Raw genomic sequence first — 16,851 nt, 5'->3', positions numbered from 1 at the left:
GTGAAAAGAGTTGAAGAGAAGAAGAATAAAAGCATCTTTAATTAATAATAAATATTATTGGTGACTATAATAAAAACTATATATAAAACACTTCTAAGTGATTATAATCCAATCATATACTGGTAGGCCTATGGTAGTTATTTACTTTTAACACATTGACAATGACTCACTGGTGTAGCCCGTCACCAAAATCTGCCATGAGATAGTCGTACTGCTAACCGACTGGCCCTCAACTACGTAGAATTTCATACGGTACAACAAGGCCACACTAAAAAAAAGGCCGTAATGCTCGTCAAGCATGACGTCGTGATAGAAGACGGCAATGACGTAATTAGGTTATATTTTTGTTTTCCATGATAAGATTAAAACAAGCAGCTGATCACAAACGGCAAAAATACGTCATTGCCGTCTTCTATCGTGAGGTCATGCTAGACGAGCATTACGGCCTGTTTTTTTAGTGTGGCCTTGGGTACAAGCGCAGTGACTTTGTGTGCTTATACTGGCATTCGACCTGTTTGGCTGACGATGGCATGGAAGCACAGTTTTGCCTGAAGGTGTTGCACTGGGGAGTGTAGTGTTGAGGTCTTTCTACATGTTCGAGTTCACATCCTGTACATATGTGCTTTAATCTAAAAGTTTATTGAGTGTGCTAATGTATGACTTAGCTAGAGTGGAAGGCCACCTTGAAGAAACGGAGTTTGTTTTGAGTGGAAGTTGGGGACATTAATGATATCAATAAGTATTGCACACAACCTTACAAATAAATCGTGAAAAAGCGCTAAAGTGTTTTTGTCATTATTAAGGACATTTTAAACACTTTGCTTCTGGCACTTTTTTGGCAATTGCCGTTTTCACCCAGAAAATCAGGTTTGGAAAATTAGAAAAAATTATAAAGTTCCGAAAATGCCTGTTTTTGGGTAAGCCAAAATAAATTTTCCATCGGACAAATTGAAGAAGCTTGTTGAGACCAAAGGCTGTGGTCCAGACGAAATTCCCCCTATGGTGTTAAAGTTTTATCACAGTTTATCGGCTAAACCGATGCGATATATTCAATGCATCACTGGCAACTGGTATCTTCCCAGAAGCATTTTAATCGGCCCATGTCGTTCCTATGCACAAATCGGGAGCTATTAATGATGTAGCCTATCAACTATAGGCCTATCTCAATTCTGCCCGCTGTGTCCAAAGTGTTTGATGACCTCTTCCTTGACCATATCAAGCCCAAACTGGCTAGCATAATTTGTCCACAGCAGCACGGTTTCATGGAAGGAAGGTCTGCTGTGACCAACTTAACACTTCTTCAGTGAACAATTCAAGAAGCCTTTGCCACGAACAGTCATTTGGATATCTGGATTTCACTTAGGTGTTTGACACGGTGGATTCCACTCTGCTTATGCGGAAGCTGCTCGTCCAAGGGTTTGGAAACGGAAAAATAAAGTGGTTGGCCAGCTACCTCCAAACCAGAAGGATGTACGTGAAATTTGCTTCTGCAAACTCGTCTGAGTTTATCTCTTGCTCTGGGGTTCTACAAGAATTATTGCTCGGCCCTTATCTATTTTCTCTCTTTATTAATGTCCTGCCTTTGGCTCTTCAGAGGAATTCTCTACTTTTTGCTGAATATGTGAAAATCTTCTTCTGTCATATCTATAGAAGACGACTGTTTACGGATACAGGAGGATCTCCGCATGGTTGACCACTGGTGCCAGACCAACAGAATGAAACGTAACATCAAGAAGTGTCAAGTAATAACCTTCCACCGTTGTCATTCTCCTATATTGTCGGGCTTCATGCGTATTTGCGACTGTACTTATTGTAATTTAGATTAGGCCTACACAAGGTAAGGTAAAATTTAGGTTATAATGAACCGAGTTGTTAGTATATGTTACGGTACCTCTAGACTGTTTTTGTACAACTAAAACCCTGGGAAAAAAAGAATTTTTGAAATAGTGTGGGTGTAATCTTTAAATTTAGGATTACTAATTTTCAAATTTGTGAGCAGTAAAACTACAGTATTTTTTATTTTACCGTGCCTTTTTAGGTGGGTTTGCTGTAGTGTTTCTAGTCAAAGGAAACAACAAGAGATATGCATTGAAGCGAATGTATGTGAATAACGAACATGATCTAAGCATCGCCAAGAGAGAAATACAGATTGCTGTAAGTAATTATTGACCTAATTAACTTTTATTTTATGCAGTTAGTTTTCTACCAAACAAGATTTTAACATGATATTGACACAAAATTGTTTTTAAATTTATAAAAATTTAAAGATTTTTGTTAGAAATTTAAGAAAAGTTTCAGTACTGTAATAGTTCCTCCTATATAGGGGAATTTTAGGGGCCTATTTTAGGGGAATTTTAAAAATATCAGTTTACCTAGTTTCCCATTTCTTAGATACGGGTGGTAAACATTTTCTAACCTAAATTGAGATTAAAGGGTGTGATGCTATCTAAGCTTTTAAAAATAGCTTAAAAAAATTTTTAGTTACATGCCACAGCTTGTTTAATAATGTCAAGATGACTTTTTAAAAAAATAAATAAATAAAATAACAAACAAAACAATCACAGAATTTCATTTTAGTACGTAGGCCTACCAAATAAAAGTGTTTTATCTTGGAAAAATACTTATCTTTTAATATGGTAGTATATAACATTAATAGCCTATATTTTTTCACACTTTTTAGCATGAATTTTATACATGTAACAGCAAATATTGTGTCATATGTGATAGTAAACTCTGGAATATAATAAGTGTGTGAATTGAAATTGGACATTACTTATGTTTACCCTACAAAATATGTGTACGATTCATAAAGTTTTAAACCGACCTTGGGAACTGAACTGAAACTCGCATAATCAATATCAATTAGGCACTCCCTGAATATTAGAGATCATTGTGATGAATTTAAGTTAGCTTATTGTTGTAACAAAAGGAAGCCATAATTATTGCAAATCTAAAGGAAACTATTGTGGCCATTTAATTTCATTGGCAATTGTTACAATTGATCTGACAGAAGATTGGCATTCCTGTTTGATTGCATAATCTATAGAAATCTTTCTTGTTCTCTGATATGTTATAGTCTTGTTTTATTACTCACTTTACATATTGCTGTTGCCGTGCACTTTGCTTTCTAAATATTATATGTTTAAGACATCATATTCTTTTACATAATATTTGGGTCTGTTGCTAGCCTAGTGGTTAGCGTCTCGGACTCAGGTGCGGGAGGGACGGGTTCAATTCCCGGCACATCCACTAAAACTTTATTCTCGGTTTGTAACACTAATGTGTCGATTACAATTTTTATTGGTTCAATGGTGTTGGGCTATTTTTGGTTTTTAATGGGAAAATAGGCATCCATTTGTAGGCTACTAAAGTTACCGTACTTGAATGATATATATTTTTTTAAATTATACATATTGCAACAAAATATTCAAGGTCTCTGCAAAGACATCATTATAGTTTTGCGGGTGATCATAGCAAGGTCTCTGGCGGTCGTGGTAAAATAATTGCATAACAACCAATTAACTGAAATTGACAATTTTCATCAATTATAGGTTTCAGTCTTTTGCTAAAAACTGGTGAAACCGATGATTCCTTGGGTTATATCCCTCCCTAATAAAGGCTTACTATGCAATCGAACCCTACAATGTTTTGTCCATTTATTCTGGGTACCAAAAATACAAAAGCTGGTGAAAAAGGATGATAACTAGACTAGACACTCGATCATTCGGAATATTTGGGACTCTGATCAAAACTACTGAAGGTGCCGGACGACTGAATTATATCTAAACTAGTTTCGGTAGCCTAAAGTGTCAAAATTTGGAGTTCTGTGATGTGAGTCAATGTGAGCTAATGTTTTAACCTAATGGCGCAGCTGAAGATGTGTCGTAATTGGCATGAAATGCGTACTGCAGAACTCCAACTTTTGACACCTTACGCAACAAAAAAAAAAAGGTAAATTATACTGAATAATTGACAGGTGTCCAGGCTTTAGTAACAAATAGCCTAGTAGTTATTGTGAGATTAGTAGAAATACCAGAATAATATTGAGTTAAAAGAACTATTTAAATTCAAACCACCCATCCTTGTGATAGGCCTAGTTACTTTTTTCAATACTACACAAACTTTTGCCAATTTCCTGATAATCTCGCTTTAACTCAAGACATAATCAGTGTGAAAATTCCTTATTGACCGATGCTGGATTTTACTGTATGGTATGTTAAAAATTATCATCCAACGCATCTGAATTGCCTTTGCAAGTAAAAAACTAACAAGAATTTTATAACAGAGCAACCTAAGCGGTCACAAGAATATCATCGGATATGTGGACTCTAGCATCACACCTACAGCCAACGGTGTGTACGAGGTGCTGCTGCTCATGCCTTACTGTCGGACTCACGTTCTGCAGATGATGAATACCAAGTAAGTGGTCCTATAACAACATGAGGGTTGTCAGTAAATTATAGTGTTTAACGAGCGCTCATGACCAAGCGAGCTGGTTCAAATGTGACAGCAATATCCTTCACTTCCCCCACTACTAATCTATTGGGTCTTCACCCCTATGCAATGATTAGTTTTGTCGTAGACAATAACAATGTAAGACAATCAATGTCCTCGCAAAGTATTTATGACGTTTTGTGACTAGACTTATATGGTTTGGGGCTGATTAAGTTACTTACTATTTGACAGCTATGAACAGTAAAAATAGTGTGGATGTTCACATAGCCTCCTCTAATACAATGCTGCTACGTTGGTGTGTGGTAACGTCACACCGCATTGCTGTTGCCATGGTAATAACATTAATAAAAATAAACAGTACGCAGAAGATTCAATATGAATAATAGCTGTTTTAGGTTTTTCGGTAGGCCGTAGCTGTGGCATTGCCAAGCCTAGTCTCTCCGCGGCCATGTATTAGAGAAGGCCATGATGTAGAACAAGTGAGAAAGAATTAAAGGAGTTCAGAAGTGGTCGCGAACATTTGCAAACATTTTCTCTCATTAGCCTCAGCTAAGTCAAGAGATTTTCTTAAACAATTCAATTGTTAAACGTCAACGTTTGTTAAATTATTCTCAATGCAAGCTCTGTAGCCACAAATAGCTCTTATATTTTTTTCAGGTTGCAGTCAGGCTTCACAGAAGCAGAAGTGTTACAGATATTTTGTGACGTTTGTGAAGCTGTGTCAAGACTGCATCATTGTCAGACTCCTATCATACATCGAGATCTAAAGGTATATTTTATTTGTGTGTTTTCTATGCCAATGACATTTGTTTAGGTTTTAAAAGGTAACTGTCCAATCCCTGGTCTTGTTACTATCTGATATTGATCCTTTTGTTAGATTGCATAATTTATTCATAGCCAAAATGGCATCTGGATATGGAAACGATCTCGCTTGAAATTGAATCATCAGCGACCTTCAGATTTCAACAATTTTACTTTTTTGTGGGCATGTCTGGTTTTGTGCTTATCATGCAAGGACCTATAAACTGGAGGCGAAAGTTAAAATCCCGCCAACCACCAAACAATGTTTTTCAATCACAACAACCTCAATGTTACTTATTGGTATGTCGTGTGTCCGAAATCCAACTTATGGATCCACTTAGAAACACACTAAATGACAACCAATGCAAGAACTTTCTTTATCTAAGTAGACGTCCTCTTCCAAAAGCATTGTGATAATTTATAGGCTTAATACTATTTGTGTTACCGCAGGTAGAGAATATCTTGGTGAGTGAGACAGGCAGTTACGTATTGTGTGACTTCGGCTCAGCCACTGGTAAGGTGCTCAACGCCTGCGCGACAGGTCAGAGCGCGCCTGCCACAGCCGCAGTGCAGGAGGAGATACAGAAGTATACAACGCTCAGCTACAGAGCACCTGAGATGGTGGATTTGTATTCCGGCAAGCCCATCACGACCAAAGCCGACGTCTGGGTAAGAGGAAGAAATTTGTAATCAGAGTGTTTACCCAACCGTTGTAAACCTTGAACTGAGAATCTAGCCTAGTGAAAAGACTTGGATTGAGCCTTGAAATTCACGGTTAAATTTAAAAAAATAAGGATGGCTGTTTCTGATTCTCATTTCTTAATAACTTTACTGGTAGTATCCACAAATCGTTGATTCTAAATACTTAGAGACTTCAAGTTTAATATATCCAAAATATTTAACAATCGCCTTAAAATTTTGATCATCTCGCATGTAGTTATGTTATAATTTCCCATAGTGGTGACATTAAGAGATTTTATTGTGCAAACTATGTTTTATATATAGGCCTACCTGCTATAATTACTTAAATATCCTGAAATTTCAGTACCGGTATTGAAAATAATACCAAAATTATTTACCTTCTTGAAACAGGATCGGGTTCCAGATCCCAAAACGCTGTGCCGCTTGTTTTTAGTAATTTGTGATGGAAAATGTCTGTAAAAATCCTTTGAAAATCCTTTAAATCCTTTGATTCCTGTAAATTCACCATCTCTCTAATACGATTGTGGTATGAAATATTGTGAAATCAAACCGTCAGTTCAAGGAGTTGATTTTAGAGTTTTATGGTTAGTTCAGAATTTAGGATGTTTCAGTAAGAAACTATTTTCATTGTATATTTTGTAATGAAGATTTTTAACGTCCTAATCAAGATTGGAGAATCAGTTTGATAGGCTTTCGAATCAAGTTTGAGATTTACGAATTCAAAGTTTTTGTATTTATTAACCACTTGTGAATATAATTTTGTAAATGTATAATCCTACTTGTTAATAACTTACCAAGTGTAAAAACTACAAACAAATTTGTTGTTTCAGGCTTTAGGCTGTTTACTGTACAAACTGTGCTTTTTCTCATTGCCCTTCGGAGAAAGCACCCTGGCTATTCAAAGTGGAGCCTTCACTATCCCGGATAACTCCAAGTTTTCACGTGGAATGCATTGCCTTATAAGTGAGTAGCTTTTCGTAAATTTTGTTTATAGGGTAAATTATAATTAGGCTTAGGAAAATCAGTTTATTTCTGATGATTATCCGAGCCGTCTAAGGCGTTATATACCTATCCAGTAGACAGCGTAATAGATCGAGGGTTCAAATCCTGTCTCAGTTAGGCCGGGTGTCCAAATTATGAAGAATTCTCATACCTGTAGTCCGCATAAAATTTGTCTGTATCTTGGGTGAAGTCCACATAATATTAAATATAACTAGAAGTTGAAGCGATGGATAAATTCATTATAAGTTTTAGTCAGGCATTTTGTACTCCCTCAAAAACTTGTTTTTAAATAATTTGGATTTTTTTATAAAAACTTTCAAATAAGCATAATTAAATCATAAAAAAATCAATAAGCCTAAATAAAGGTTGTGTGTGTGTAAAAAGCTAAAAATATTTTTTTTGTAAAGCAGGACAGTTATAACTATTTCTGTGTTTTAAAAATGCCTCCTTTTCTATTACTAGAATAAGTACCGTAGTTAAATATTGAACTGAGGAAACAGATTTTTGTTTTAATCTATGATGATTCATTATCATTGTAGGCTCATCCTGTATAGATAAATTGAAAAATATACTTCCAATCAGGCCTTACTATTGACTACATTGTTTTTGAGATTACTTGTGATTGTTTTTTCAGTAGTTGTGGAATAGGAAAGAGACCTTTTTGAAAATGAACCTTTAGTTGATTAAGGCTTGAAAATTAACGGTTAAGAGTTTCAATTCCAAGATTATTCAATCCTCCCAAATATTTACAGATCAGTTATCATTAAGACAAAGTATAGCTTCTTTAGTAACTTTTTATAGAATTTGATGTTACCATTTTTTTCAGGATATATGTTGGAACCGGATCCAGAAAAAAGGCCTGACATCTTCCAAGTCTCCTACATTGCCTTTACATTGCAAGGGAAAGAATGCCCAGTTCAAAATTTATATGTAAGTAGTTACTCAACCTTTTTAGTGGCAGTAAGTATATCAATTCTCTGTAGAAGTTCTGGATGAAATATCATTGTTATGTTGATGACAAGGCTGTTGACTGGTTCAGGTCCCCCAAATCTATGTCCTTTTGGATTAGTTAGTACCCATAAATACAGTAGTGGTCCTAGAATAGACCCTTGAGGTTCGCCATATTTTTTAATTTTTATTTCAAAAACTATTAAGATTGTTGAAAAGTTTATTCATATTTTTTTAACATTGCTTACGCAGAACAAAAACAAAGTATTGAAACAGTAATCCAAAAAATTTTTAAGCATATCATTTCTTAGCTAATGTATAACTAAGTACTTCATTTTGCTTCAATCTTAAGTGTTTTCTGTTCGCTAGTTCCTTCCTCTGGGCTCGGAGCCATTCTGTATACAACCCAAACATAATTTGTATTTACTTTGTTAAAGACTGTTCATAACTATTGATAATGTAATAATTAAGACCTATTTAAATTATAGTTATGATTAATAAATATTTTATATGTAGCCTAATTCTATAATAGCCTATATCACCTATAACCAAATAAAATTACCACAATTGCAGCAATACTGCTTACTAAGCAAATTCCAGTTAGAATAATGGCAAAAAGAAATTCACATTTTAATCATAGCCTAATATAAGTTATTAAAAGATAAACATGCAAAGTTTTCTGCTTCAAAGGCCCCAATTAATTGCTGTTTAGAATTCATGATTGTACATTTTAAACGGAGGCTACAATGAAATGAATAAGTGAGTGTTCATAAACAAACACCCTAAGGATTAACTTAATTCTCTTCTCTACATATTCAGCATAGTACATAATTTACTAAGCTTAGAAATTTTAATACCTCGTTAGTCTTTACCCTTTTGGGGTTAGCTGAATATGTAATATTAAATTGGTTGTCTTATTTAACTAGATCAAACGATGAAAGGAAATTTTGTATTGTTTATAGATTTTGTACAATAAAAGATTTCAAGATTCATCATCTAGATCTTACTACGATGACTACAGTAATACCTTAGTTGCCTTAAGATAAAATTCAATAAGAAATATGACTGATCTGATAGCTTACCTAGCTACAAACACAACAGGGAACTGATATCGCAGCACCGTGAGAGTGTCGTTCAGTGCCACTGCATACAACGTGTATAGACTGATCACTGCCATCATGATAGCTAACGTTCCTAGAAAAGCTGCAGCCGACTTCCTTTGCTTTTGTTCTCTTAAATCAGGTTGTGTTGCATTTTTCTTTTCAGACATTTCCCTATAGCACCTGTTATTTTTGAAAATGTATCCACTCATCTTGCGAATATTGTTGGGCATTACTGTATCATTAAGCTCAGTTTGGTTTGTTGCGTTTTGGTTTTTCCGATCAGATTCAGCCAATGCAATAGTTTCTTTTGTTTCAGCCTTGTTTCCTGCTAATGAAAACTTATCGGCTAGGTCAGTTGTGTTCCAATCGTTTTCGTTTTGGAAGTGTTTTACATCTAGGTCAATGTTAAGTGATGCTTGAAGATTGTCTAGTATTACCACACCAAATGATCGACCTTCGAATGATGGACTGGGTTCACATTGGATGCCTCTCGCTGTGCAACACCAGCTGAACAACCAAAGGTTCATCATACATCTTCCGTTGATCGACGTCCTTTCTATTGTCTCTGGAGTCCAAACCGAATAGACTGCCAAAATTAGGAAGCCAGCGTACGTTACGAGCCACACAGCGAAAGAAGCTGAAATGAGTCCTTCACTGTACCTCCTAATACCTAGAGTCGCCAATACGATAAACATTAAAGTTCCAAGGACAAATAGATGCATCGACCAGTATCCGAGATTCATCTCACAAGAATCTATCGTGTTCATAAGGGTGATCGGTATCAGCAGCACTATTAACACCATACTGAGAATGCGAAGTAGAATGTGAGTTGGTACACCACAAACGTAGCCCAAGCTGGAACCAAACACAGGGATACAAAAGATTATCGGTACCATTTTAAATTTTGTGTAGTATTATTTTTACTTTGATTTACTGGTTTGTTAGTTGCTTGGTTACACATTTTTTACTTGCTTTATTTTAATAAGATTGAGTTTCAATGTAGTCTCTTGTAGTTCCTAATAGTTTGAACCTCCCTAGTTGTATGATGCGGGACTATAGCTAGGGTGGATTTTAGAACTCGATATCCCATTTTCATGTTAAAGTTGCATCCATTGTGCAATAAAAATGGGTGTAGTTAAATTGAGTAACAGAGTTTTCTTATTAACATAATTAGTTGTACGATTGCATTTTTTTTAATTACATTAAATTTCTTAGATTTTTGTATTGTGATATTCAATGAGATATAAGAGATACTATAGTTTACAATAAGTTCACCTTCAACTTGGCTGATTTAATTGGCGTTGTTGATATAAATCAGTAATTTTCCTGTTACATTTTGTCAGTGGCTCAATATAAATTTATTCTAATGGCTTCAACTTAAGCATGTAGATAATGTAGGAAAGTAAGATAATGTTACATTCTTTGCAGGATTTCTACTCTGTGGCACACACTGAAGGAGTTGTGAATGTTTTCGTCAATAATAACCGTACAGACTGAGAGAGAGAGACACTAAACAATGAGATATGACTCATTTTGTACTGCATTTTTTGCTTATACCTCCCAAATAATCTGGTAAAGCTAGTTCTAGTTGAAGTTGGATACCCTTTATGCTACCAATGTAATTGTTGTTGAAGAATAAAAACCTTGAATCTTCAACTTTTTTGCAGAAAGTGCCAGTGCCATCAATAGACCAGCTGGTCTGTCCTCCGTTTGAAAGTGAAGCATCCAAAAGACAGCCTGTCAAGCCAGCCTCCAAGACACCCTTGCCTACCACCGCCATGATTGAGGGCACTAGCGTCACCCCTAGACAGGTGATGTTTTTATGTTTTAGTTCAACGATATTTTTGGAGTTTAAACATAGTAATTGCTCAAAGCCGATCTAAGCTGACAAACTTAAACTGTTTTTTAACGTTTAGTGATAGTAGGTCACTCACTGTGACGATGTAGTTATCAACGTGAGTGCAAGCGTCACTCTCAGTGAGAGTGACTTAGTATTTCATATAGTGTGTAACAATGATGTGGACTTTTTGGCTAGTCAATGCATCAGTTTGGTCCAAAAGCTTCAAATTATCAATTGCTTATTCATTTCGCCCTTTCAGTGTTGTTAGTGGCCTCCTGTTAACGTTTTATTCTTTATTTATTCATTCAGTTACTCGTTTAGCAGAGAGGCTGTATGAAAACAGTTACGTTTGCGATTGGAGATGTTGTATGTGTTGAAAAAATGTGTTATATATGAATTATTTAGTGTTTATAAGATATAATATTGTCAATAAAATCTGGTTAAACTATTTTTAACTCTGAAAAACAGAGAACATAAGTTACATAAATCTAGTAATAGTAATTTGCAACATAAAAAATTGGCCTATCCCTCAAATATATTTTTAATTAATGGTATTAGGACTTTATCCCAAGTCCATGCTTGATTCTAGTCACCTAGCGCTTTACAATAATGCCACAAAGAAGTAAGTAACAGAGAAAGTATGCTTTTGGGACGACTGTGCGCTTTCAGCTCTGGTTTGTTGTGTGGGAAGGATGTGACGAGCAAGGATGAGCACAGACAGCTTTCATCAGAATAGCACCACAGTAGACTCCCTCTTATCCGGACTCCTCGGGACCGAGGCCAGACCAGATAACAGGTTTTCCGGTTAAACCGACGTCCCCAAAAACTCGCTGAAAAGGACCGCTTAAATGCATACTGTATACAGTAATTTACTTAAATTTAGGAGAGCATTGTATTTAAATACGTGATCACTGGTCTCAAATCCTTCCTGCAAGAACAGTTGGCCCATGAAGGTGAGAGGGCGTGGTGTTGGACCTTCCCCTAGACACCAACACTAGTAATAGACACCACCTAAGTGTACTATTGAATGTTTCCTCTGTACCTTGCTTACTTCTATCTGGTAATGCATAGGGTAATAAGCCTTACCATTAAGAGGAATAATTCAATACCATATGAATAAAGAATGGTTCAATTCAACAGCGCCCCAAGAGAGCCAATGCTGTTCCCGGGAGTATTCCTCCCCCTCTGGTTGGGGCTTCCCCTACTCCGCCTGCACCGCCAGTCTCCGCCAAGCTGCCCGAGCCCCCACCACCCCCTGCCAGGCTCAACAGCGCTGACTCTGCCGAGGCTTTGTTCCCACCTTCAGGTGAGGATCAGTCCAATCAAAAACTCGCACTTTGATATTATTTCATTTAATTGTCTGTTTCATCTTAACGACAGTTTCTACCAAACCGAAAAGAATGTTTTGTACATTTTTTCAAGAGGTCAACAGACACATTGTTTGATTGATGACTTAACTTAACGTTCTTTCTCCCTGTTTCAGAACAGAGGAATGTCTATAATGTTAATAAACAAAATTGATGTTCCCGTAGTTGAAAACCCATCATATTGAAAATGATAAAAACATTAGATAACTAATAAAAAATGTAAAATGATAGTATTTAAATAATAGTAACAACACTCCTCTAGAAGAAAAGATAAGGATAACGACATAATTTTGTTCTTTCCTTTTGTCCTTCAATTAATTCTCGGTTTCTCTTCATCCACACAATTTAAAAGTTACCATGGTTACTTCATCCATTGGCTACCTACTTAAGTTGACATTGTTACTGAACACCCAATCACTCACTTAGCTTATGTCATCCCGAGCAAATGAAGTCTGTTGTGATATGGCCCATAGCAGACAATGTGTAAGCAGCAGACGATAGTCAGCGCAAGCGTGACTTCATCTTGGAGCTCTCAATCGATATTTCTTTGTTCGGCTTACTCAAAGAATGTTTGAAAAACAATTATGTAGAGCTTAATGAAAATCAATAATGGGCCATAAAGGTTGAGTATACAATACATTTTATCACAATAATTAATTTAAAATTTTTTTTTGTATTTTTCTTGAGATAGTGAGGTTATGTAACATAATTTTAGAGGTCTATCTATGCACCTATGTACCTATGTGTCTATCTATGTACCACGGTTGATACGCTGGTTAATCAAGTTTCTATTGTACTTGAAAATAAATAATTGTCGGTACAAAAAGTATTAATTAATTGATATGAGTCTTAGTATTTTTAAAAGTTTAACCACAATTTTATCTATTCTTCCAGGATATCCAGATCCGTTCCGAGAAGAGGAGGGGATGAAGAGGTCTCCTCCGACACAGTCTGTGTCTCAGTGTCCAATAGCAGGGGAACACTCTCCCTCCACTTCCCCCTCTGGTCATCATCCCTCCCATCGGAGGAACGTCAGCGACACCTCGGCGTTCAACAAGTAAGCAACCCCTTGTGTTACTGAGTAGAGTCATCTATATGGACCTGCCGTAGCCTATTAGAAAATAATCTAATGTGCCATTCACTCGTGTGTGGGGGGGAACTGTCAAAATTATGTTTTTCCTACTTTTCCATGTTTTTATACCGTGCTAGAACCTGTACTTGTGCATTGCAACGGGTAAGGGACTCGGAAGGGTTCTTTAAATCTACCATATGAAATAGTTACTCATCCGTCATAATGGATTGTAGAAACAAAAGTAAATTGCATCGCTTTTATATAAGAGTTTAGTATTCTTTAAATTTAGGTTAGTTAAAATTAATTACGCTATTTAGTAGAATATGAGTAGCGTTACACATGTATGAAACATAGTGAGCAGGGTTACATAATCTGTACGTGTATGGCATCATCATATGGCCATCGTCGGCTTCGTTTGTCAACAAACAGCAGTTTCGGGGTTATGCCGTTAAACATTTACTTGTGAAATGGTGTTGATCCTGTCTAAATGAGAGTTTGGTTTGATTTGATGATCTTGAGCGTTATTATCATAAATAAATATATCGTTTGAGTCCTACATTCCTTTGCACATAGTTTAATTTGTGGCTGACACATAGACCCAGGTATAGGCATACGTGTATTTTAATGGGTAAGTCCTTCGTTTACTCAAGATATGTTTTTACTCCCTTAAAATCTGGTAACTTACCGTGCTCGGAAAAATGGAAAGTAAATAAAAAATTGTGTTTCAGAGTGTTTGCAGATGAGACTAGTCAGTTTCTGGCTCCGTACGACTCAACAGTCAAGACACAGTCTGGTACCAGCTCTCCTCCCGAGACCAACATGACTGTCACTCATAACATCTCAACCTCGCATGTAAGTTTAGGGTTACTATCAAAATTCATGTAGGCCCTATGTAGGTTTCACCAAATTTTTCCTTTAGGGAATTTAAGCTATTACCATGGGTCTCATGGTTCGTTTTGATGTCCCCAGAGGCCAAAAACACCGTCCGTTCAAATTAAAATATATGTTCTTCCCTTCTCACAGAAGGCCTATTTAGTCATTTTTTGCCGTAATAGAAAGTATAGGCAGACTAATATTATTTTATAATGCTCACTGTTAATAAGAAGACACGATCAGCGGGATAGTCATTTCACTCGGGCGAGCAAACAGAAGATGTTACAAAAATAATAGAATTTTCTCAGTAATCTCAGGTATTTTCAGTATTAACAAGGGAATATGTTATACTTCAGTAATAGTATTATTCATCTTGTTATTTCATTTTTGAGGTTTTACCTTTCGGATTACTTAATAATTACATTATACAAGATGTTAAATACCTTGTTGTCAAATCAATCATGGTTGTCTGAATGTCACAAACCAGATGATGATTCCTCATACGTAGAGAAATTGTGAAAAGACAATTGAGCTGATAATAAAAGTGGGAGGGGTAGGAGGGGAAGAGGTCACAGGAACGGTCACTCTAGCAATACACTCTGAACCTGCAGCCGTGCTGTGACTTAGCTCTATGGCCATGCAGTGTCTTTTTCATAAAAATGTCTGTCTATGTTCGTGTTATCTTTATATTTTTTGAAGACTTTAGACCACACTTGTGTCTAAAGACTGTACACCTTAAGTGAGTTGAAATTGGTCGCCATTCAAATGACCGATATATTTAACAGACATTATTCCAGAAATTGCTAACATTTATCCTCTTGTATAACATCCTGTTATGTTAAATTACGCTCACGTCTAACCGAATGTATGTTGCTGCAGAGCGAGTTGCCGGTGGGTGCCGCAGTCGCACCAGAAGGGAGGTCGCTGTCCGCAGCTGGACCGGTCGGTTGGAACCCCTTCGAAGAACCTCCCTTCAGCCAAGTGGCCGATGACCCTGCCTTCAGCCAGATGACAGAAGATCACATCTTCGGTGCCGAGTTTGATAGGATCAAAAGAGGATCTCAAACAAGTAAGGTTATTTTGTTTTTGATAATGTTATTAATATTCCAGTTTTTACATTGAGAAAAGTATGTTTGTATTTGACAAAGTCATGTAGAAAGTTTTCTGTTTGAAAATGGTCAGGCACATGAAAATTATAGTGTGTTCGTAATTCTAACTTTAAAAGTTAAAAACTCCTTTCATTTTAATTTTTCTCTTGGTTCCTTGAACTGTAACCGGTGATTAAAATTTAATTTGAATCATTCAAATTTTTTACCATTAATAGTATGATATTAATTATTTCAGTCTACTTTGTTGCTTCGCTTTGATTGCTTGAAAACTTATGCTTGAAAATATGTTAAACAATACATGATTTTGTTGAGTGATAAATATTGTTGTAAGCAAGATGCATAGCGGTATATTGGAATTTTCATTGTGCATACTTGACAATCAAAAGATTAACGGTTCCATCCTTAGTAAAGTTACTAGCTTTTTGATGGTTCTAAATGAGACCCAGCTGTCTTTGAACATTGACTTTTTTTCAAATCTTGGCTAAAAAGAAAAGCTAATCTTAGTCAGTAACAGAGCTTCAAAAATCATCTCACACCATTCTTCACTAACCCTACATTAATATTCAGTTTCAAATACAGTCCTGAGCTAGGTACAAGTTACTACAGTAGACTCTCGCTCATCCGGATCGGCCTTGTCCAGACTCCCTAGTCTGGATCGGCAATCTTGATTTTTTTAGTGGCACAGTACAGTAGAAGTCCGATTATCCGAGCTAAACGGGACCGAGACTACCTTGGATAATCAAAAACTCGGATAACACGGCTGTAAAAATTATTACCGGTGGAATTGCATTTGTATGGCTATCAATACTGTGGACCTGGAACAAAATTGAAAAACGGCTATATACATTACTGAATTTGCTCGACTCAATAGATGGATTTATCGAAATCCAGACCGGACGTCCGCCACATTAGTCCGGATGAGCGATAGTCTACTGTATCTCAAAAGTAACAATAATGAATTAATGATAGTACCGATAATGATTTGACACAAGCACAATCTACACGATCATATACATTTATGTCTACGTTATTTACCTCACCTCCTTGTATGGAAAAATTCTGAATCTTCTACATCATTTTTACAAAATATTCTTTATTTTACAGGTATTTCCAATGTGAAGAGTAGAGAAAGTTTGGTAATGGCCGTGTCTAATAGTGAAGACCCGTTCAGTTCTGCTCCTTTTACATTACCTGGTAAGTGTTTAGACATTCCATTCCAGAACTGAAGTTGTCGCCAAATTGTTAACAAAATGTACATAGTTGAATTTGCGCTGATGTAAATTACTAATTTCTGTCACTTATGTACACTTTTTAACCAAACCAAACTGATAAGATGACTTATTGAAAGCTATAGAATCTGTTAACACACACCATCTGTCAGTTAAAAAAAATAAGGTAGAAAGTAGAAATTTAGACACTGTGTACTGGCTCACTCAACTATGTTGCTTTGTTTTTAAATAAACAATTGGTGCAGCTTGTCCATATTGATGGGATGTCTTCTTCAGTTTACAAAAGTCAATGGTGTTACATTTCTAAATAAACAGTTAGTTTAGAAACAAGCAGTGTTTTTATTTGTAAT

The 16,851-nt window shown here is 36.1% G+C and overlaps 2 protein-coding genes across 2 annotated transcripts in view; one reads left to right on the top strand and one right to left on the bottom strand.

Annotated features, from left to right (window-relative positions):
* The window catches only part of LOC129003940 (BMP-2-inducible protein kinase-like), a 31,247-nt gene that overhangs the window by 2,976 nt on the left and 11,420 nt on the right, over nucleotides 1-16,851 (top strand). The window contains exons 2-13 of the mRNA XM_054432292.1: nucleotides 2,039-2,154; nucleotides 4,286-4,419; nucleotides 5,113-5,224; nucleotides 5,707-5,925; nucleotides 6,789-6,921; nucleotides 7,787-7,890; nucleotides 10,679-10,822; nucleotides 11,992-12,157; nucleotides 13,113-13,275; nucleotides 14,019-14,142; nucleotides 15,043-15,232; nucleotides 16,377-16,466. Coding sequence (XP_054288267.1) covers nucleotides 2,039-2,154; nucleotides 4,286-4,419; nucleotides 5,113-5,224; nucleotides 5,707-5,925; nucleotides 6,789-6,921; nucleotides 7,787-7,890; nucleotides 10,679-10,822; nucleotides 11,992-12,157; nucleotides 13,113-13,275; nucleotides 14,019-14,142; nucleotides 15,043-15,232; nucleotides 16,377-16,466 — 1,695 coding nt within the window. The remainder of the gene's footprint in view (nucleotides 1-2,038; nucleotides 2,155-4,285; nucleotides 4,420-5,112; nucleotides 5,225-5,706; nucleotides 5,926-6,788; nucleotides 6,922-7,786; nucleotides 7,891-10,678; nucleotides 10,823-11,991; nucleotides 12,158-13,112; nucleotides 13,276-14,018; nucleotides 14,143-15,042; nucleotides 15,233-16,376; nucleotides 16,467-16,851) is intronic.
* LOC128994184 (lissencephaly-1 homolog) overlaps nucleotides 1-16,851 on the bottom strand; it is a 70,925-nt gene that overhangs the window by 49,114 nt on the left and 4,960 nt on the right. The gene's annotated exons all lie outside the window — the stretch shown is intronic.

This window comes from Macrosteles quadrilineatus, unplaced genomic scaffold (assembly GCF_028750875.1).
Source record: "Macrosteles quadrilineatus isolate MER2022 unplaced genomic scaffold, UCM_ALF_1.0 Scaffold_1__1_contigs__length_201487025, whole genome shotgun sequence".
NCBI classification, from domain to species: domain Eukaryota; kingdom Metazoa; phylum Arthropoda; class Insecta; order Hemiptera; family Cicadellidae; genus Macrosteles; species Macrosteles quadrilineatus.
Note: the sequence above shows the minus strand (reverse complement) of the source record. Positions and strands in the feature narration are given on the sequence as shown.